This window comes from Pantherophis guttatus, chromosome 12 (assembly GCF_059756535.1).
Source record: "Pantherophis guttatus breed Tessera chromosome 12, ASM5975653v1, whole genome shotgun sequence".
Classification (NCBI taxonomy): domain Eukaryota; kingdom Metazoa; phylum Chordata; class Lepidosauria; order Squamata; family Colubridae; genus Pantherophis; species Pantherophis guttatus.
Window position 1 is genome coordinate 6,851,969 of NC_142074.1, and position 24,139 is coordinate 6,876,107.

General features: G+C 38.5%; 1 protein-coding gene across 3 annotated transcripts in view; it reads left to right on the forward strand.

Annotated features, from left to right (window-relative positions):
• The window catches only part of CAPN6 (calpain 6), a 77,806-nt gene that overhangs the window by 48,386 nt on the left and 5,281 nt on the right, over nt 1-24,139 (forward strand). For 2 of the 3 annotated variants that reach the window (XM_034435058.3, XM_034435059.3), the window contains exons 6-12: nt 2,071-2,264; nt 4,689-4,766; nt 6,646-6,841; nt 7,868-7,990; nt 9,558-9,760; nt 10,553-10,674; nt 22,724-22,860. In XM_034435058.3, coding sequence (XP_034290949.1) covers nt 2,071-2,264; nt 4,689-4,766; nt 6,646-6,841; nt 7,868-7,990; nt 9,558-9,760; nt 10,553-10,674; nt 22,724-22,860 — 1,053 coding nt within the window. The remainder of the gene's footprint in view (nt 1-2,070; nt 2,265-4,688; nt 4,767-6,645; nt 6,842-7,867; nt 7,991-9,557; nt 9,761-10,552; nt 10,675-22,723; nt 22,861-24,139) is intronic. The other variant, XM_034435060.3, reaches the window with a different exon arrangement.

Consider the following 24,139-nt stretch of genomic DNA (forward strand, 5'->3'; position numbering starts at 1 on the left):
AGTTTGTTCAGACAAATCAGTCTAATTTATCTGCGCACAAGTTGAATGGACTCAAAATTGCTAGTCATAAATGACTTAATTTCCCCAACTCACCTCAATCCAAATTTCCTTCTCCAGTGCCACAAAATTCCCTGAAAAAGGGATTCAAGAGAGATTCTGTGTAGCCAATCTGTTCTTTTCCACTATTTTCTTCACAAAAGTTTTTATGGGAATATAAACTTGAAAGGGACAACAGAGAAGCTAGAGTGATACTGCTATCAGTGGAGAATGCATTACAGAATGTCTCCAGAACTTCTGCAGGGGGTATGTTGTAGACATACTAGATTTTTTTTTTCTGGAGACAAATCCTTGTGGGAAGGATCTGAGGTGAAAAGACATTTGGAAACCATCAATGCAGCCATCATGTCTCCTGAAATGCTATTGACTTTTGTAGAAATGCTCACCCCTTTGGAATGGGACAAAATATGAGTAATTCCTGGATTGGATTTTAGAGATAATTAAAATGAGACATGTCCAAGCATGCTTTGTCATCCATTCCATTTGTTTACCTCCCATGTGCATATTCAACTTCACACACACACACACACACACACACACACACACACACCACTCTATATACCCTCACTGGTTGTGGGTAAATAAGGACTTAATGGTGATCTTGTAAAATCCTGAAGAGCAATATTATAACAAAACAAAAAAGCAGCACAAAAGCCTTCTAGTTGCATCAGACTAAAGATCCTAAAGAGCCAACCAAATTCTCCAAGAAGCCCTATCAACCAATTCTTACCCCAGTCCTGAAACATTTATTGTTGTCTTCAATTCAGCCACGCTATGTAGCATGTGAGAGCAAATGTTAAGTCAGGTACAAATGTTTAATGCCTAAGGCTGGTACACCAAAATTAGACATCTGGCTGAAATCAATGGGCACTGAATCTTCACTCAAAAGTTTACCTGTGAGACAAAAAAATACAAGCTCTAAACATGTCTTAAGAACACAACATTTTTCCATGACCTCCTTAACCTCATGAGTGGAAATAAGAGTAGGGTGGAATAATATGGTTCTTACTCTGTACTAATTAATTCTCAAACAGAATTCTGCCGTGGTTGCAAGCATAATAGACAGCAGAACTGTAGATCAATTAACACTGAAAATTTGATTTAATTTTAATTACTCAATTTAACATTGTTCATATTCACTTATCCATGTGACCATCCCCTTTCCCCATCATAAGAAAATTCTTGTTTCTTTTGACATGCAATTTACTCTACAGTTTTGTAGGGTTCTACAAGAAATGTTTCTTCGGTAATTTTTCTCAGGCATATCGTACTCTGAGTAAACCTCTCTAGTAAAAACCCTTCCTATTGGTGGATCATGTCATTTTACTCTAAAAGAAATCCATGTTGTCAGCTTCAGGCTTATAGAAGAATCCCCTAGTCTCTTTCTAGAACAGGATATTCTGTAGATTACTTATTTCATATGACAAGTTTACCAGGGGATCTGATTAAGTGTTTCCTACTTGTTTCAGTAGGGAGATTATTCATTATCTCTGCTAAAGAATATTAATGAGGCATAGTTCATTTCATACTTGAAGGAGACATCTACTTCTTCAGAAATAATTTAATTTAAAAAGTTTTAAAAATCCCCAAATAAAATATTAAGATAACAGAAAGAATTCCCATAAGACAGCTGTGATACAATATACCAAAATAGCAATGCTACACCTTTGAGTTTTCATTCTAATCACACATCAACATGCATTCAAGACTTACTCAAAAGAACACAGTGGAATTGGTGCATCTGGGAGTGTTTGTGTTTCTAATGCTGAAATGCATCTTGAGTGTATGCCTGAACAGAACTTCTCAAGTTTGACTGACATATGTCATTAGCAAATTCTGGAGGTTCTTATCATATTTTAAGAGGTATATAAGAACAGTAATATCCCATTTAGCCCAATAGTAAATAATAGTATACAGTCAGATGGAGCAACATTTAGAAGAGGTTGCTATTGATGGGAGAAACCAAAAACCATAATGAAAATTTGCATTAATTTGTGTTCATCTCATACCTAGCCTTCATCCTTCAGTGATTTTGAAGTAGAGACGGACATGGGTTTAATCAAAGGTCATGCCTATTCAGTGACATCTATCCTGAAAATGTCTGTTGGACAGAAGAACCTGTGCAGTAGAAAGTCTGAGAAACACTTCATGATCCGATTAAGGAATCCTTGGGGAAATAAGGAATGGAATGGAGCATGGAGTGATGAGTAAGTAATCCATACTTTAAGAATGAGAAGCATTAGAACCAAGATCATGTGAAGTGTAAGACCACATTTGGAATATTGGAGTCCCGCCTGGACTACTGCAATGCTCTCTACATAGGGCTCCCCTCGAGGAGCACCCGGAGGCTCCAGCTGGTCCAGAATGTGGCCATGCGGATGGTTATAGGAGCGACATGGTGCTCCCATGTGACTCCCCTCCTGCGCGAGCTGCACTGGCTCCCGGTGGTCTTCTGGGTGCGCTTCAAGGTTTTGGTTACCACCTTTAGAGCGCTCCATGGCTTAGGACCGTGGTATTTATGAGACTGCCTTCTGCCACCAGTAGCCTCTCACTGACCAGTACGCTCCCATAGAGAGGGGCTTCTCAGGTGCCGTCAGTCAAACAATGTCAACTGGCGGCCTCCAGGGGGAAAGCCTTCTCTGTGGGGGCACCTGCCATCTGGAATGAGTTCCCCCCGGAGATTCGAAGGATCCCGGATCTGTGCACTTTCTGCCATGCCCTCAAAACATTTTTATTCCAGCAGGCTGGCCTGGCCTAACTTCCCTTTTAAATTCCTTTTAAATTTGTCTTATAAATTGGGGTGTTTTGAATTTGTTTTGGGCCAAAGTATTTAATGTATTTTAAATGTTTTTTTTAACATTTGTACTATGCGTATTTTATCTTTTGGCTATTCACCGCCCTGAGTCCTTCGGGAGTAGGGCGGTATATAAATTAATTAAATTAAATAATTAAATTAAATTAAATTAAATTAAATTAAATTAAATTAAATTAAATTAAATTAAATTAAATTAAATTAAATTAAATTAATTCAAATCAATTCAATTCAATTCAATTCAATTCATTAAATTAAATAATTAAATTAAATTAAATTAAATTAAATTAAATTAAATTAAATTAAATTAAATTAAATTAAATTAAATTAAATTAAATTAAATTAAATTAAATTAAATTCTGCACCCAGTTTTAGTCGCCACAATGTAAAAACGATATTGAGACTCTATTGAAAGAATACAGAGAAGTGCAACAAAGATGAGAAGGTGGCTAGAAACTAAAACATATGAAGAATGGTTGCAGGAATTGGGGCTGTCTGGTCTAGTGAAAAGAAGGACTAGAAGGTGACATGATAGCAGTGTTCCAATATCTAAGGGGCTGCCATAAAGAAGAGGGGGTCAACCTATTCTCCAAAGCACCTGAAGGCAGGACAAGAAACAATGGATAGAAACTAATCAAGGAGAGAACCAACCTAGAACTGAGGAGAAACTTCCTGGCAGTTAGAACAATTAAACACTGGAATGACTTGTCTCCAGAAGTTGTGGATGCTCCAAAAAGAGATTGGCTAGCCATTTGTCCAGAATGGTATAAGGTTTCCTGCTTGAGAAGGGGGTCAGGAGGGCTTTGGTTTTACTTCTCCTTTTGTCTTCAAAAGATTTGTAATCGGCAGAGCGATTTTGGCGAACGAGGGGATGAACTGTCTATAGAAGTTAGCAAATCCCAGGAAGCTCTGTAGTTGTTTGAGGGTGCGTGGTGGGGCCCATTCCAACACTGCCCGGACCTTTTCCGGATCCATCTCTATTTCCTCATGCGAGATGCTGTACCCCAGATAGTCAATTGTGTTTTGGTGGAATTTGCACTTTGAGACTTTGGCATACAGTTCAGCAGCCCTGAGTTTTTTCAGGGCAGTCCTCACCAATTTCACATGGTCATCCATGTTCTCGGTATAGATAAGAATGTCATCCAAGTAGATCAGCACCCCCTTGTATATGTGTTCATGCAGTACTTCGTTGATTAATTGCATGAACACAGCAGGGCTCCTTGTAGTCTGAAACTGGAAACATCCCAGCGGGCAGTTAAAAGCTGTTTTCCATTCATTCCCTTCCTTAATTCGGACTTTGTAGTAAGCCTCTCATAAATCAAGTTTGGTGAAAATTTTTCCCTTGCCTAGGTGGGCTAGCATGTCCTTCATTGAAAGAGCATTGAAAGAGCAGAGGCTGACACAAGTTCAAAGTCTAATCTTCTCTCTTCCACATCTGCTATTATCATTCAGCCACAATGTCAAAGTCAATTGTTGTTAGAATTTCTTCAGTCTTCTGAAAGTCAAAGTCAAAGTCTGTTTCCCTTCTGCCACTGGGGAAACTCTCTCTCTCAAAAAAAAAAAACACGAATTAGGTCACTGAGGATCCACGGATAGTGGAAATATCGACAGGTCTTTGAGAGCCCTCAAAGAGCCTGTCCTACCACCGCGACACTGGCCACGCCTCCCCAGAAGGTTATCTTTCTCAAATATCTTTGAGAAGGAGTCAAAGTAGGCTGGGTTGTCCACAGCACACACTAGTGTAGCTGAACACTAGATGCTCTTGTATTTTAAAAAATGGATAAAATAGGTGTAACTTTTTTCCCCTTTCTTTTTTTAGATCTGAGGAATGGAAGAAAGTGACCAAATCAGAGCGCACAAGATTAGGTCTCACCTTTGAAAATAATGGAGAATTTTGGTGAGCTCAGTTAATCAATGTCCAATAATTCTTAGTGGTGGTGTTTTCTCTGCACAAGAAACTATTTTTTTCCTGGTACAAATTCCCATCATTCATTCATTCATTCATTCTCTCTTCTATGCCATTCAACTTCTAATTACACAGAGCAGTGAACATAGGAAGTAATAAAGAAACAGAAAATTCAACACTTCAACACTCAACAGCATGTCTTATAATAACCATCTTGAATAGATTCTCACTCATAACATCCCTTGAATGTTCTCTTCCCAAATCCATCTTTTAATTTTGTTACAGGAACATCTGGGAGGAAGTAATTCAATATATAAGCAGAAGCTGTTTCATAAAAGTGGGACACCATTCTTGAGAAAAATCTGCTATGGGACTCCTTTGGAGATAGAATCTTCATCGAGATCTCGCCCAGATCTTACCAGATGGAGAGATTTGGTGGAGAATAGGCAGCCTCAAAGATAGCCAGACCTTAAGCCATGTAGGGTTTTAGTATTTAGTTATGTAGGAAAAAATAAAATGACCACTTCTGGCAGAGAATCCAACTTTTGAGTAGCAAACAGCCCTTTGGTGTTTTGTTTGCCCTGTAGTGGTTGATCAATCTAACATACAACTATAGGTAGTCCTTGACTTACAACAGTTCATTTAGTGGCCGTTCAAAGTTTATTTATTATTTATTTATTTATTATATTTCTATACCGCCTTTCTCCCGTAGGACTCAAGGCGGTGTACAGTCAAGAAAAATATAGACACACAAACATCATAAAATTGCTAATTAAAATTATTACTTAGTTTGGTCAATTAAATAAAACCCAGAATTAGATAACATTTAAAAAAGTCATTCACATGTTCATATGTTTAGCCCCGCCTGTTGGAACATCAGGGTCTTGAGGGCACGGCGGAAAGCACGGAGATCAGGGATATTCCGTATCTCCAGGGGCAGCTCATTCCAAAGGGTTGGAGCCCCCACAGAGAAGGCCCTCCCCCTGGGAGTCGCCAGTCGGCATAATTTGACTGACGGTACCCTGAGTAGTCCCTCCCTGTGAGAACGAACTGGTCGGTGGGAGGCTATTGGTGGCAAGAGACGGTCTCGTAGGTACCCAGGTAAAGTTACAACAGCAGTGAAAAAAGTGACTTATGACTGTTTTTCATAGTTACAACCTTTGCAGCATCCCCATGAACATGTGATCAAAATTCAGATGCTTGGTAACTGGTTCATATTTATGACCCCTGCTGTGTCCCAAGGTCATGTTATCCTCTTTTACAACCTTCTGACAAGCAAAGTCAATGGGGAAGCCAGATTCACTTAACAACCAGGTTACTACCATAACTTATCTAATTCACTTAACAACTGTGATAAGAAAAGTCGTAGAATGGGACAAAACTCAGTTAACAAATGTCTCACTTAACAATAGTAATTTTGACTCATTGTGTTCGTAAATCAAAGACAACCTGTAGAACATTAATCCGGTCAGATGTATAAAACCAAGTTGGTCTAAAACCAAATATTACGGTATAATAGCACCAGTGACTATTAAAATATGACCACCAACTGTTGTGGGAAGTAACATTCAGCAAACCTGGTGGATCTCTGGTTGCTCTTTAAAAATTCATATGTCCATCTGCAGGGATTCCAAAGAATTTAAGCTTTATTCCTCCAAACCCTTCAGAAAAAGAATTGAAAAGATTGATGGGAAAAGGGTGAAAAACAATTTTAGGTTTGTTTTTCCAGCCTCAGCTGATATCAGATCTAAGAAGTAGACTATACATTGGGAGGGAGGTGTTATTTTTATATGAAAAAGAAACTCACTTCTCTACTCACCTACCATTAATGTGCTTAGGGTTTTTTCTTTTTTAATGCATTACGGATCAGGATGACATTTGAAGACTGGTGCAAAAACTTCACTGATGTGGACATTTGTCGGATTGTGAATACCTCTTTCTTCAGTATCCATAAGACCTGGGAAAAGAAAATGATGCGTGGACAGTGGACAAAGAATCCAAATGCCATGTTAAATCGCTCTGGAGGGAGTTTAAACAACGGAATCACCTTTCTCCAAAACCCTCAGGTTTTCATATAATTTACGTTTGATGCATACATAATTTGGGTCTTCTGTGGGCATAAACCTAAACCTAAAAATATTTGTTGTTCCAATATTTGAGGAGCTCCTTTTCTCTTTTTTTAATTTTTTATCTCTTTTTTTCCTTTTTTCTCTGTTGGTCTTCTAACCACTTGCCCCATTCAGAAGTCCTTATACTATCTTGGACAAATGGTTGTCCAGTCTACTCTTGAAAACCTCCAGTGATGGAGGACCCAAAACCTCAGAAGGCAACATTTAAACTGATTCTCTCTCCAGATACTGTACACATTTCTAAAACTATTTCAGTATTTTATTTTCTGTGATAATCTACATTGTGACATTTTGAGAAATTATGCCCTCTGGTGACTAAATTCCATCAAAGTTGCCAAATATCAGATTTCACAGCCAATTGTCTTTATTTGAAAGTAGGCACATACTGTTTTTATCCCTCAACTATCCCAAAATAAACAGTATCACATCAGCTCCTTAAGGTTTAAAAAGAATAAAAGTGGCACAGAAAACTAATCCTTGAGTTTCATTCTACAGGTTGAACTTTGATCCACTTCCTATACATTGCCCTATGTCACTACATTTTTCTACATGACAAGCTTGGAGCTAGGCTAATTACATGTTTTGGAATTTCAGTTTACAACATTGGCCAATCAGATATCTTCAGTGGTTCCATCTATCAGGCTGATAAGAATTCCCATAACTCAGAATTAATCTCCAGGAGGTTTAGTATTTTCCAAATGTCTACTTCAACATCCAAAGGTCCTTCAAGTTGGGATAATATGGCATTGATCTTTAAAACTTCTGGCCTGTACTTAGTTGGGGAAGGTTGCATTAAGTGCTGTGTGAGGTTGTTATATGCAGATACATGTATAGCACTGGAAAGATCTAAGATGTCAATCAGCCTGCACAAGGCGTTAGTAAGGGTTGCTTCCCAACCCTTTGATTGTCTGTTTTCATAAGCTACACTTTCATAGAAGTTTTGTCTGTATTTCTTTTTTTCAGTATATTTTTGTTGTAAAGAAGGTGGAAGACAAGGTCTTGATCTCTCTACAGCAGAAGGACCAACGGGTTCACCGAAAAGAAGGGTCAGGAGATAATCTTGTTATTGGCTTTGAAATTTTCAAGGTAGGTCTCCATCCATCTGTACTCAAGACAATTGCTCTGAAGAATTGATGTATCATGTATCTTGTATTTTTGTTCTTATTATTATTCCATAAGATCTATCTTCATGTACAGGTAGACCTCACTTAATTAGCACCTGTTCAGCAACTGAAGTTACAACAATACTGAATAAATGGGATTTACAAATGATCCTAGAAGTTCCAGCAGTTGCAGTGTCCCTACAGTCACATGTTTGTGACTTGGTGCTCTTGCGCAATTACAATGGTTATTGCATAGTCATATGATTACCAGTTGTGACTTTCATTGCTGTCTTCCAGCAGGCAAAGTCAATAGGAAAACTGGCAGGAAGCTGTAAATTGTGGTCATGGGATCTCATGTTTTATGATCATACAGGATTTGCTTAACAAAGCAACCAGAACTGTCATTATAAATCATGATTTTCTGCTCATATGTGACAGAGTTGCCAGTTCCAATTATTGTACTTAAGCAAGGGTGACCTATAAGGTTGTTTTCACATAGATTTGCATCCAGTTTTGGTCACTACAATATAAAAAAGATGTTGAGACTCTAGAAAGAGAGCAAAGAAGAGCAACAAAAATGATTAGGGGGATCAAAACTAAAACATACCAAAAACAGTTGCAGGAATTAGCTATGTCTACTCTAGTGAAAAGAAGGACTAGGGATGACATGATAGCAATGTTCCAATATTTGAGGGGCTGCCACAAAGAAGAGAGGGTCAACCTATTCTCCAAAGCATCTGAAGGCAGGACAAGAAGCAACGGGTAGAAACTAATCAAGGAGAGAAGCAGCCTAGAACTAAGGATAAAGTTTCTGACAGTGAGAACAATTAACCAGTGGAAGGGCTTGCCTCCAGAAGTTGTGGGTGCTCCAACACTGGAAGTTTTTAAGAAGAGATTGAACAACTGTTTGTCTGAAATGGTACAGGGCAGTGTTGGTGAACCTTTTCGGCATTGAGTGCCGAAATGGGAGCGCACACATGTGCGCATGCCAGGAACCAGAACAGCAGCCGCCCAGTGCGCATATGCACACTGGAAAGATGATCTTCCAGTTTCCAGCACATGTGTGCATTCGCACCGGCCACCTAGTCATCGTGCGGGCATGCATGTCAGAAACCGGAAGACCAGGTGGGCGATGCGTGTTGGAAACCGGAAGATCATCTTCCCAGCATGTGCATGCACACCGAGTGGCTGCTCTTCCAGTTTCTGGCACTCCCATGCATGTGACGATCAACTGGCTGGTGCACCAGAACCCTGAAGAGCAACAGGCGATGGCTCGCATGCCCAGAGGGATGGCTCTGTGCCACTTCCAGCACGTGTGCCATAGGTTCACCATCACGGGTATAGGGCCTCCTGCTTGAGCAGGAAGTTGGACTAAAAATTATGTAAGGTGCCTTCCAACTCAAAATTATGTTTCTGTTATTTCTTGAACAGCAGTTCTTGAGTGCAGTTGAGCTTAATTGTTGGAATCCAGCATATGAAAATAGCCTTTAACAAGCCAAGTCCTCTGTGAATAAGAACATGCCATACCTACATTTGTTTTCCAACCTTAGGTGGAGGATAACAGAGAATACCGCCTGCACCAATTGAAAATACAAGAGAGGATAACTAACTTCACCTACCTGAACAATCGCATCGTGTATTTAAAAGTGCTTCTCAAGCAAGGCCGATACCTTTTGATCCCAACCACTTTTTCTCCAAACATTGAAGGGGAATTTATTCTGAGGCTCTTCACAGATGTTCCATCAGCACTCAGGTACTACTTCAACTTCTGGCAATAGGGCTTTTTGTTTTCTCTTCCCCACTTTTGCTTGCCTTCGCTGAAACTTCCAAACATTTGATAAAGGAAGACTGACCCAATGCATGAAGGAAGCAAGATATTCATGGAATTATGGTGAACAAAATGAACACTCCAGGCCCTTTGGTGATGATTATGTTTTGTGTCTGTGTAATGAAAACACTATTCATTGAGTTCCTCATTGAGTTTTCATTCACATAAGGGCACTGCTCCACATTGCAAACTAATCAGTGGCAATTAGGTATATATCTAGGTGATACCATGGAATGACGACCATTGTTTGAAATGCATTGAAGTAATCATCCATACAGTATTTTGGTTGTAATTTTTATCATTATAAATAGCTGTCTAATGACATACAGACAATATTTGGAGTGACTGATAAAGGCAAATATTTGTAGCTCAGAGCTGAAATGAGGGGTCCTTAGTGCTCTCTGACTTGGTTGTTTTCTTGCAGACGTTTCATCACTCAGATAGGTAATATCAGTTCTACTGCAAGTTCAGTGAGCACCAAAGACCCTAATATCTGGAGTGACTCAAAACAATGAACTAAAATAAAACCACCATTAATGTGTATCATTTAGCAAATTTTATTTTTAGTCCGGTTTATATTAATTATATTAACAATCCTGGCTAATCCTTGGCTTGTACATATTGTATGAACTACTAGGCTATAAAGTTCTGATGGAATGTATATATCTATTAATCTTTCTCTCCAACCTACATACCTATTCCGCTTTGATATTTCAGGGAGCTGAAACTGAACAAACCCAGACTGTCTTGCCTGGATATCCTTTTAGGTATCCCTAAGAGGATGTCCCTCATTAAAGTCTACAGGGTGGAAGGACTCCAGAGTCAAAACAGTCATGGGGGTAAGTCCTGCCAAAATGTTATCCGAGCAATGAAAGTCGAGTGAAGTCAAAATTGAAAAATTCATTCCTTTGCTACTAGTGCCCAACTGTGGTTCACTGAAGGAGTTATTGCTTAGCTCCAACCAGTGCAAAATTGTCAAAAGACTAACCATTTAGAATTCTCCATGCTTGGATTCACATTTACAATTTTCGATGTAATGCAGAAGAAATATGTGGCCATTTCAATGGTTCAAAATAGAACAAAGAAAAATAGATTGGAAGGGATCGTGAAGCTTTTCTAGTCCAACTCCCTTGCCTATGGCAGGAAATCCTGTGCCATTCTGCTCAAATGACTCTTCTTGAAAACTTCATGAACCCATAACTTCTGGAGGCAACCTGTTCCACTGATTAATTGTCCTCACTGTCAGAAAATTCTGCCTTAGTTCCAGGTTGACTCTCTCTTTAATCATCTTCCACCCCATTACGTCTTGTCCTGCCTTCAGGTGCTTTGGAGAATTGGTCAACCTCCTCTTCTCTATGACAGCCCCTCAAGTACTGGAAGACTTCTATCATGTTACCCTTAGTCCTTCTCTTTGTTAGACCAGACATACCTAGCTCCCTCGATCGTTCATCATATGGTTTAGTCTCCAGACCCCCACTAATCATCTTGGTTGGCCTTCTCTGCACTCTTTGTAGAGTCTCAACATCTTTTTGTATTGTGATGACCAGAGCGGGATGCAATATTCCAAACTAATATAAATCCCTTTTGATTATTGAGCATTTGTCCATGCTGTTGTACATATCAAGCATCCACCGCTGGTTTTGCTAAATATGTGCTTTTGCTGATAAAACAGTAATTGATTTCTGCCTTCCTCCAGTTTTAATCAATATCAGTATGGCCTACTAACACATGGGCAATGCAAAAGCCAATTTACTTGAAAGTCAACCAGTGCCCTCTGCTGTCTAAATCCTGCTTTTGGATGCTTTTCTACTACTTTCCTTAACAACAGCAGGAAAAACCTATAAATCAAATTAAATTGTTTGCCTCTCAACCAGAATTAGATCTTGGGTTAGCAAATGGCTTCAGTGATGTTTTCTCCATTATCATGCTCTGGATTCTTTTAAAAGGAGAAAAAGAAAACCAGACCCAAATGAAGACTGGGACTTTCTAAATGCATTAATTAATGGTAGACCAGCCTGCCCTAAAACCAGCTTATTCCCTTTGCAAGTATGTTTTCTTTTTTCAGACAGAGCTGAAATTTCTGTTGTACGTGTTTTTCTCAGAGTTTGCTGATTGTGTTGAGGAGGCTGATTGGTCTATAGTTGGCAGGATCATCCTTTTCTCCTTTTTTATATATGGGAATAATGACTGCAAGCCCCCAATCCTTGGGGGCTTGGCAATAGGAGCAAGACCCACAAGTTTAGGCTGTTTTTAATGGTCTCTGGAGGGATTAAGTCTTCCCCTGGGATCTCTTTTATTCTTAGTTGAGCAACAAGATTCTTGCTTTCTGTCTGTACCTGAATGCACTGTTAGAGTTTGAGTGATCACAAGGGGAAAGATAAAAGGAAGGACTTGAAAGAGTACAAGACTGATAACAAAAGGCAAAAGGTATGGGATGTTGAAAGATGTCAGGCCCCAAGAACCAAGAACGACAGTTAGTTTTGAGTAGTTTCTGTATTGTTGTTTACCTGTAGGTGGAATCTTGCCAGACTAAAGCAACTATTTACATAACTACAGATTTATTCTGTGAATTGCTGGGAAGGGGCTGCCTTTGCCCTCTTCCTGCCTACCAGACATTGAAAGCTCCTTTGACTCTTTGCCCTCTGAGAGGCAGATCCTCCTTTCTGGGAATCCAAACTATATTCCACTACAAAAAAAGCCTTATGAACCGTGCACCTTTCATGTGCCTGAATCAGGTGGAGGGCAAACCTCTTCACAGATGAAGACAGAGGAGTTGGCAGGACTAAAGGAATCTGATGTCATTTCATTGAAATATAAATGTAATTAAATTGTAGCTAAAGCAACTGAACACAGTTAACCGTAACTCCCCACACATTTAATCATCTTCCCCAACTGTTGCATTAAAAATGAACATTTGGCAGAGTCATGGGGAACCTCACAGTCAAGATTTCTAATAATTGGTTGCAGCTCTGGGACTCTGGGCTATTTTACTCCTAGATTAGTAAATTCTATAAACGACAGAAAGATCTGAGCCCTCTTCTATGTTATACTCATGGGACTTTTCACAGCACCAGTTCTCTGAGTATCTCAGATGGGGCCTGTTATTCACATGGTCCTTATTTGACCTTTTTCGGCAAATCCTAAATGCTAATTCATTAGTCCTGAGAGCGACATCTAACTATCATACTTAAAAGTATTGACACCATGTCATGGATGCTTCCATAAAACGGTAAAGGGGTTCCTATTTACAGCATATGTGTGGTTAGTCACAAAAGTGACTGGAGGTGACTATTACACATGCCATGGACTGCAAAAATAATAAACAAACAAGTCCTAAATCAAACCTCACCAAAAATATCATTTGAAGTCAAGCTCACCAAACAGAGGCTGTCCTCCCTTAGTCATGTCATGCAAGTTGACTCGAAAAGTCAATCATGCTGGGAGTCATCAATGGAAAAAGGAGAAGGGGCTGCCCTAGTACCCATTGGCTGGACACTATGAAGCAGCTGCTCCCAACATTTTGGAAACTAGTGATCGGCTCCATGGAGAGATGTTTTTCTGTGAACCAGAGGAGGTGTGGTTACACATGTTGCCCACATCCCACATCTGTGTGGATGGGCTTCATTCATTTGTATGGCCTGGTTTCTGGCCGGGACCAGTGACAGTCCATGGCCCAGGAGTTGGGGCCCCCTGCTCTACAGGATGTCACTGGAATGACCATAGTAGATCGGAAGGAGATGATGTGAAACAGAGGGGCATGGAGAGTGCTGATCGAAGGGTCAGAGTGGCCAAAGGTCAGACACGACAGAATGGCTGACAATGATGACAGTGATAAAATACGCTTTTTAGAAGATAAGCCAGTAAAGTTGCCTTCTTCTCAATTGCTCAGAGCTTAACAACTATAGAAAAAAGAGGCAGGATCTTGATTGTCCTCTCAGCTTGACTCTTGGCCCCCTTCTCCATGGATGCTCCAAATCTAGATAACAGATGTTTAAGTTATCAGTGTGTTCCATAGAGTTTCACAATAACACAGCCCACCCATCAGCATTTGGCAGCCACAGATATTGTTTTATTGATCTGTTGGTGGTGCCCTGAAAAACTGAGAAAGCACCTTACTTCTCTTCCTAGCTTCCTCAGGGGATGTCAGATGCTCTAAAAATAGCAGTTTAAGCAGAAAAGCAGCTCAGTTTCTAAACCATTTTGTCATTTGCTTATTTTGCTTATTTGGAACCCTAACAACAGCAAGATGATCATTTATTTTTACTGTCCTATGGAATTCAACAAAATTGCAGCCTATTAAATTAAACCTGGGAACTAATTGGACAATCTATGGTGGTCGATATCTCAAAGAAGTGATTTAGCTGGTTTAAAACACAGCTCCATGCAGGATCACTACTGAATTAAGGGGAAATCTTATAATCAAATGGCTTGAATCAATACTTCTGAACATGTTCTTACAGATCTGTTCTTTATATTTTTTCCCTTGACAGATTTTATTTTTAGACCATTTAGAAACTGGTTGTTTCATTTGCTCAATTTTAGAACTCAGTGACTTTTTCAAGAATAGATAACAAATTCATAACCTAGATCAATGCCTTAAAATCAAGAGAGCAATTTTATTTCCAGTTATGCAATTTATCTTCCTTGCCAGCCCTAATCAATCCAGAGCCTCTCATACAATGGGGAACTCTCTACAATTCAGCACTGCATTAACATTCTTAACTGTTTCTTTCCCAAATTGTATTGACATATTATATGTAATATTTTGAAACCAAAACAAGACCATAGTTGCACAAGACCAAATCGTATGTGCTAAAAAGCTTTCAGATTTGTTCCAATAGCCAATACTCCACAAAACCCAGCTCTTTTTAAATACTCTTCAAATAAAGATGAAATAACCCTTTTTGATTAATCAGTTTCATTTTTAAATCAGAAACAGTATAATTTACATTTCTTACCAAACAGATCCATTGATTCTTCAAAAGTAAACATTCTAAGTGTTGAAGCATTTGGGCCATACCATTTAGTCAATACATGTTTCAGCTGTATCTCTTGCCAAGTAAGTGTTATGGATAAATCATATGGAGAACACAATCTCTCAATCTCTTTTAAACAACAATTGGAAATCAATCAATTCAAAGTATTGATGTAGGAGAAATGCAGGCAGAGCCGGGAGGCAGACTTAAGCAAGTCATTAGCTTAGAATCATTGCGTTCCCACAAATGGTCTAAATCCAATCTCTCTTGAATTCTGCTGGCCATTATCTGGTGTGATTTTAATATTGAACTTTAGTTGACTAGATCCTTGCATATAGGCTTGAGCAATGATTTTAGGAGAACAGCCTGGTCCTGATTCTTTGCACCTGACATTAATCCTGTCAACTAAAGTTCAGTACTCAATTAATAAGGGTCAGTGGAGTTCAAGAAGGGTTGGACTTGGCAGAACTTCCGGTTGGCTCCGCGGGGATACAGACGGGGAATTAGCGGGCTCTTCGGAGCTCCGCGAAAACCTCATCTGCCAAGCCCCTGCCGGTAGGTCTTTGGACCTACCCTGTCCTGTAGGGACAGGGGGATAGAGAGGGACCCCTCGGACGGCTGAGAGGAACGGGCAGGTTCCTCAGGGCCGGAGGCTTGCCCTCTGCGCCGGCGGCAGTGGAACAGCAGCCATAGTGGCTGCCCTGAGACCGCAGCAACCGGGATACAAGAATGCACAGGAGGAGAAGCAGAGAATGGAGCTGGGAGTTTGCATGCCAGGTGAGTGGACATCAACCCAGGCAAGAACTGCCCACAAACGCTGAATTACAATTAGTCTGCCCCAGCCTTAACAGCGGCTGAGAACTATTGGGGCACAAAGACAAAAGACCTGTTGGTGGATAACATAAATTACTGACTTTTTGGAAATGTTTGACTACAGATCTGGATATATATTTTTCTTTACTTTTTGGTGGATAAATGAGATTGGACTATGTTTGGGAGAGAGGAAGAAGAAGAAGAAATAATTATGCCTTCAAAAGCAAAGGAAAAAGACAAACGGAGATGGATAAAATGATTGCCAGCTGAAAAGTGAAAGTGTAAATTCCAGGCTGCTTGTTACTTGAAAAGAGAAACTTTGTTGCTTGTTATTTAAACTTGACTATTTTGTGGAAAAGACTCAGAGAACTTGATTTATGATACATAATCTGTTCACTGGATGACTTATTGAAGATTAGAATGAAGAAATTAAATGGAACAATGAAAACTGAACTAATAAACATGGCAACAAAAGAAGGGTGTGGCAATAGAAGAAGGACATGATGATACCATATATGGAAGAGCTTCAGAATTAACTTTGTAGAACTCATAACTTTGATGACATTGAAATGGAAAAGATACATATTTGGACAGACTGGAGAAAGGAATAATGGAATATATTATGTAACAAGACAACAAAATATTATATTTTGATTTAAATGAATGTAACGGTTTCTGGGTGGTTGAATAATGCTAGGAGATACTTTTTTTTCTCTTCTCTATGCTCTCTCTCTATTTCTTTCTTTTAGTATCTTTCTCTTTGTTTCTTTTCCCCTCTCTATTTTCTTTTTTAATCCATTTGACTTCTTTTGTTATATTTCTACTCTCTTCCTTTTTCCTTTTTCTTTTTTAGTGTTGCCTTATTTTTTTGTATTTCTTTTATTGTAATTATTATTATTATTATTGCTATTACTCTCTCCTTTTTATTATTATTATTCTCATATAAACAATTTGATTAAGAAATAAGAGCATAAATGATTGAAGAAAAATATGATTTTTGGATGCTCTAATGCCTTTTTTAAACTTTGAATTTTTAACTAGCACTACCTACAGATTTAATAATCTGGAAGAAAATGTTTACCTTTAAAGGCATTGGATGTTAAAAAGAATTATTTATAGAATTAAGAACCATAAAAAAATTGATCTTAAAGTGTTTCAAAATGTTTCCTATTGAAAATAAGAAATAAGCATGGAATGGGAGAAAACTTAAGAGAAAATAGGAGATAAGATATTTATTGAAATATACTTTTATCTTAAATTGGTAAGAGATATGGAGGAGAATAGATTGGAAAACAATATTGGTAACACATTTCAAAGTAATTTGGAGCTAAACAACTGAATAAGAGATAAATGTTATGAATTAGTTAAATAAATGAATTTAGGAGTGGAAGAAAGCATGATTCTGGAGAACAGTTAAAGTAAATTGGGAACCAGTTAAAAATAAAAATAAGAGTTAGGAGTGGAGGAAAGCACATGCTGGAAAATAGTTAAAGCAAAACTGTGAACCAGCCAAAATACTGAGTTAGGAGTGGAGGAAAGCATACGCTGGGTAACAGTTAAAGCAAAACTGTGAACTAGCCAAAAATAAAAAGTTAGGAGTGGAGGAAACTATACCTGGGGATCAATTGAAATAAAGTTGTGAACCAGTTAAAAATAGGGGTAGGAGTGGAGGAAAGCATTGCTGGAAGGCAACTCCTTGAGTTGTGAACCAGTTTTATAATAGATTTAGGAGGCATTAAGGAGAAAGTTGGTGTGCAGTTAAAATTATACTGTGAACCAGCTAAAATAATTAAGGTAAGGAGTGAAGAAAGCATTGCTGGAAAGCAGCTGATTAAGATGCGAACCAGCTAAAAAATAAATTTAGGAGCAAGTGGAAGAGATTTTACTGGAGAATAGTAGCTAAACTGTGAACTAGTTTAAATAAATACAGAAAGGAGTATTGGAAAATATAGCTGGGAAATAGATATTTAAACTATGAACCAGTTAAAAATTAGATTCAATAAAATTTGAGAATAAACTTGAAGTAAATAAAATAAAGTATTGTGGAAGTAACAAACTATAGAAGGAAATGTTGATTGTTTATGAAATGACTTTAAGAGAGGAGGAAAATACTTTTTGTCAAGATTATGGATATTAGATGTCATTTAAGAGAAGTAAAATATAGATTTGAGGTAATGGGTTTTAGGATTGAGGAATATATATGAAATATTGATTGTTAAAATGATAAAGATTTAGAATGGTGTTTATTGTTTAGAATTTTGGGTGTAATAGTAGAATGATAAATGTTTAGAATAAGATTTTTTTTTTATTTTTTTTAAAGATGTAAATGGATAAAATTTGGAACAAAATTGATTGAGGGAATGTGAATAATTGTACTCATTTTATGCTGGACCAAGCCCTTGCTCTAAAAAGATGTATTTTATGTTTTATGTTTAAAAATATATATATATTTGAAAAAAAAAAAAGAAGGGTTGGACTTGGACCATTTATGGCACTCTAATGACTAAAAGCTGATGATGCACTTAATCCCACCCCCAATTCTGTTCTCCTACAATTTATGCTATGGGCTCCCATCACTTCAATAAAAAATCTTCACCACTATTTTCAAATCCAAGTTATTCCATAATGCTAAGTTATCTTGTGATTTGGGATCAAAATATAATCACTTGCCCAAATACATTAGGGAGCTTATAAATTTGTTTAATATACCAGGGCCCTAAAACTAGCAAAGATTTCAGATGTATATTGCATATTAGCTCTTCAAATAGCCCTCAAGAGGGTAGTATTAATAAAAGGTCTGATTCCACAAAATATAGAATAAAACCTCAATGATATAATTGAAAGTCTGTCAAGCTGAAGCTGCCCTCACCATAACGTAACCTCTGTTCAGCCAACAGTTTAGCCAGCCATAAAATCGTTCTTATTAATTTATATTTAAATATCATAATAATGTTTATTTTACTCCAGAGACTTAATGGAAATTTCAACCATTGAGTTATATCTACTGAAATTGTTTCTGTCAGATATGCTTCCTTCAGTATCCAGGAAAGAAAACCCCAAACTCAAGCATTTTGAAGAATCTGGTACTTTTACTGAATATGAAAAGATTAACATCCCAGTGAAAAGCTGGAAGTGATCAAAACGCGCGAAATGCATCTACTAAGCTTCTTCCCCCCCTCGTGTTTATAGTTTCTCAGCCAATCTAAAGGTCTTCCAAAGGTCAGGTGGCAACACGTCTGGCAGCGTCATCCATCAGGAATGTCGAGACAGTTGGTCGGCCATCCCCTTCTGAAATCCAGCTTTTGATTCCCACGAAGTCCCCTCCTACAAAGACAAACCCCCTCCTGCTCTCTTCCCCCCCTTTGCTCCATACCTAATCCCTCCCCGTTTCTTATGGCAGCTAAAGCAGGAAAGCTGATGCTGACAGTTTCTCTACATTTAGACATGTTGAATTCAACATATTATGATATATTTCAGAAAGTATTTAACGCAGACAAGGGCATTACTTTGTTTTGGTCTTCTGCCTTCAAGATATTGACTCCTGGTCATTGCTTGGACATGTCCTAGCAGTTTTCTTGACAAGATTTCTCAGAAGTTGTTTGCCATTTCTTCCTTCCTAGGTGAAAACCCGTAATAACAAAAAAATGCAATCTGAACCATATCAAAGGATTTTTTTTCAGTGTCCAACAAAACTTGGGATTGAGTCCAAGATATATACCTCAAATTCTTTCTTCAGCCGTTTGCATTGTCTCTAGTTCCTTATAATTGAATTAAATCCCAAAGGAAGAATGTCCTCCTAGATGACACTCAGCTACTTGCCTGACAGCACAGAGAGTAAAACAGATTGCTTTCATTCCACTCTGCACATTCCTAATATTATTTCTGTCTCAAAATATCCAAGGAACAATGTTGTTTCATGACTCACTGTTGAGGAAACAGAGACTGTCAAACTCAACTTAATTCTAATCTGTTAGATAAAGGAAATTGGATCATGTTCTTTACAGATGAGAATGTGTGCCAATTTCCTCGCCCAGTCCTTGAAAAATATGTGCTTTTCACAGCCTGTCTGCTAATTGGGACAATATTTCTGATATTGAGAAATGTTTTTCTTTACATTCTCCCATTTTTTGCCAGTCCAACCCACTGGGAAAACCAGTTTTTTTCTGCATCCCAAAGTGAGTCTTTTCTCTAGTCTAGCCATATTCAGTTCCTGCAACTGTTCTTAAAACATATGAAGAACAGTTGCAGGAATTAGGTACGGCTAATCTAGAGAAAAGAAGGACTAGGGGGAACATGATAGCAGTCATGTCATTTGGTCTCCTTGGGACATATGTTGTAACTCTGGTTACCTGGATGAAACCAATATTTGCTGGGATATAAAAATACTCCTTTTTCTTCTATTAAGAATCATATTAAGTGAATGGCTAAATGCAGAGTCAGCTATATGTTGCCAAGACAACAGTTCTTTATAATGATTGACAGACTGTCTTAGAAATAGCTGGCTGAAAATTACCATGATGTATAGTTAGGTGAATAAATCTAGATTGTTGTAAGAGAAATAGAAGGAACCCATGAAGGAAAATGTTCTGATGAACTTTTTTGGTAATTTCAGCCTTTCACTTCAAGATGTCATGCTCCAAAATCCATTACAAGATTTTTTCCTTGAGGTCAAGAGGGGAATTCACATTTATTGACAATATAAAAATAGACATGCATTAATATGGGCATTTTGAGTATCTGTGCTTTTTTGAGACCATACATTTATTAAAGTCATAAAACCACTTATAAAAATAGGAAAAGTGACTGATATAAGTAAGTGTTATAATGGTTATTATTTAAGCAGGCAATTAGTTATTGTTGTCAGTGACTCTCCAATATATTAATCACCGTAAGTCAATTACCACGGGCTGAGTCTCTCAACACGATTAATCAAAATGTTTTAATCATAAGTAGGATTTAGAACAAACGAGCCATTGATAACACACAAAGTCTATTTTTCGTTGGAAAAAGCCCCAATGGAGCCTTTTCTTGAAACTGAATCCATATTTTTTAGCAACACTTTTGTATATTTACCTGTGGGTGCTATGTCTTTAGCTTCTCCTGATATTAAAATGGCCCTTTTTAATGCAATGGAAGGGAGAAAATATTAGATATGTAGCTGAGCTGGGCACACTCCATCAAAGCAATCGAGCTGTTTGGTTTATTTTGGGGAAACTTAAGAGGAGGTGGAAGAGGAGAAGTTGAAGGTGGAGGAGGAGGAGGAGGAAGAGGAAGAGGAGGAGGAAGAAGAGGATGAGATGGTGGAAGACGAGGTGGAGGAAGAGGAGGAGGAGGAGGAGAAGAGGAGGTGGAATAGTGGTGGTATTCAGCTGGTTATTTATTTATTTTTATTTTATTAGTCATATTTCTATGCCGCCCACTCTCCGAGGACTCTGGGCGGCTTACACCAAAGACAGTATACTAAATAGCATATTGCCCCCAACAATCTATGTTCTATCCGGTTTGAGTGAACCGGTAGTGGCATCTGCGGGAGACTCTGCTCACCCACCCGGACATCATCATATCCCGTTTTTGATGCTCTGTGCATGCACAGAAGGCCCTGTGCATGTATGAAGGTCACACATGCGCACACTCACATTTGCGAACCAGTAGCGAAGGTAAGTAAATATCACCCCTGAGGTGGAAGAGGAGGAGGAGATTATTCTATATCAGCATCCAAGGTTGTTTCAGTGCTTCTAATTATTTTTATTTTATTTATTTATTTTATTATATTTCTATACCGCCCTTCTCCTGCGGGACTCAGGGCGATGTAATTAGCTCTGCAACCATTCAAGGAAACTATTCCATATGCACAACGTATGCACAAAAATCTTTGTGAAGTAATGGAATATCTAGACATGAGAAGTACAGGTAGTCCTCAACTTGCAACCACAATTGAGTCCAAAATTTCCATTGCTAAATGAGACAGCTGTTCTGTGAATTTTGCTTCATTTTATGGCCTTTCTTGCCACAGTTCTTAAGTGAATCATTGCAATGGTTTAATAACATGGTTGTTAAGCGAATCTGACTTCCTCATTGATATTGCTCGTCAGAAGGTCACAAAAGTTGATTGTATGACCTTGGGACACTGCAACTGTCATCAATACATGCCAGTTGCCAAGCATCACGTGATTTTGATCTCATGACCATGGGGATGCTGCAAAGATCGTTAAGTGTTCAAAACGATCATGTCACTTTTTTCAGTATCATTGTAACTTCGAATGATCACTAAATGAATGATTGTAAATCAAGGACTTCCTATAGAATGCATATTGTCTGAAAGGCTGTGCTAAATCTGGCAACCATTTTGTGTAAATCCTCACCACACACAGTCCACATTTTTAATGTACCAAGAATCTCCCTTTGACTTTCCCTTTGTTTCCCCAGGAAACAAATCCAGCCCATCTCATGTTAATGTGCTGGTGCCAAACTAATCACAATGGATCAGTTAATGTGCCCAGGAAATCAAGTGGAGAGTCTCCTATGATTTGATTGTGAAAATAAGGTGCTTTTTGTGCGACAGCAAGTCTGTATTTCCTTGCAGCATTGGCTCTTTCATGTATAGAATGAGGGAGAGGTTAGTTGCAGGCAAATCTTTTGTCCAGAAAAAAAAGTAGGAAGATAGAACGTAGAGTACAGGTAATTCTCATTTAATGACTGTTCAAAGTTACAATAGCACTGAAAAGAGCAACATGACCATTTTTCCCACTTATGACCTCTGCAGCATCCCCATGATCACCTGATTTACATTCAGATGCTTGACTACTGACTCATATTTATGATGATTGCAAGGTTCTGGGGTCATGTGATCCCCTTTTGCGACCTTCTGACAAGTCAAGTCAATGAGGAAACCAAATTCACTTAACAACTATGTTACTAATTTAACTACTGCAGTGATTCACTTAACAAACATGACAAGAAAAGTCACAAAATGGGGCAAAACTCACTTAACAAATGTTTTACTCAGCAACATAAATTTTGGGCTCAATTGTGGTCATAGGTTGAGGACTACTTGTAATGGTTTTATAAATACTTTTTTTATGATAATGTACTTTTTCAGAAACCAACCTGTATATAATTATTAAGTGTGAGAACAGCAAGATTCGGTCTCACTCTCAGAAAGGCACTGGGACTGCTGTTTTCAACACCCAGGCTGTTTTCTACAAAAGGAAGGTTGACAGTCCCATTATTGTCCAGGTAAGAGAATCAGTGTGATCTATATTTGCACTACTTTTGTGCATTCATTCATTCATTCATTCATTCATTCATTCATTCATTCATTCATTTATTTATTTATTTATTTATTTATTTATTTATTTATTCATTCATTCATTCATTCATTCATTCATTTATTCATTTATTTATTTATTAAATTTTTATACCGCCCCCTCTCCCGAAGGACTCGGGGTGGTGAACAGCCAAAATTAAAAAACACGCAATACAAACATTAAAATACTATAAAAACGAAATTAAATTTATCTTTGGCAATTTAAAACCCCTTACCCATAAAATTCCCCAGTTAAGAGATTTTTAACCCAGCCCGGCTTGCTGAAATAAAAAAGTCTTCAGAGCCCGGCGGAAGGTACGGAGGTCCAGGATCAGTTGTATCCCTGGGGGTAGCTCATTCCAGAGGGCAGGTGCCCCCACAGAGAAGGCTCTTCCCCGGGGGGGTCGCCAGCCAACATTGCCTGAACGACGGCACCCTGAGGAGGCCGCCTCTGTGGGAGTGTATTGGCCGGTGGGAGGTTATTGGTGGCAGAAGGTGGTCTCGTAAATAATGCTTGATAATATATGTTTATTTCATTTATTTATTAAATTTGTTTGCCATCCATCTTACCATGAGATGAATATTCATTTTATACCAATATGGTGGTGTGGACAAGAACTTGGATCAGGATTGGGCAGGAGGGGGTATATAGGGAAGAACCCAGATTTAAATCCAGACCTTGTCCTAGAAACAGGTGATTTTGAATCAGTCAGTTATAACAGATAACAGATTAACAGAGTTGGAAGGGACCTTATAGGTCATCTAGTCCAACCCCCCACCCAAGCAGGAGACCCTACACCATTTCTGGCAAATGGCAGTCCAATCTTTTCTTGAAAGTCTCAAGTGATGAAGCTCCCACAACTTCCGAAGGCAACTTCTGTTCCAGTGGTTGATTGTTCTCACTGTCAAAAAGTTCCTCCTCATTTCTAGGTTGAATCTCTCCTTGATCAGTTTCCATCCATTATTCCTTGTCTGACCTTCGGGTGCCTTGGAAAACAACTTGACCCCCTCCTCTCTGTGGCAGCCCCCCAAATAGAGAAGAAGGTGAGCCATGGTGGAACTGGGGGAGAGGATTTTTCTTTTGTCTTAAATTGAATCCCAAGAAATAACCAGAACTATTTGCCCAGAATTCAGTGTTAAAGTGGTGCCTAAGCATTTTGGGACGTTTTGGGGTGGGAACAGGCACTCGCGTGGTTTGGTGCCTTCGGG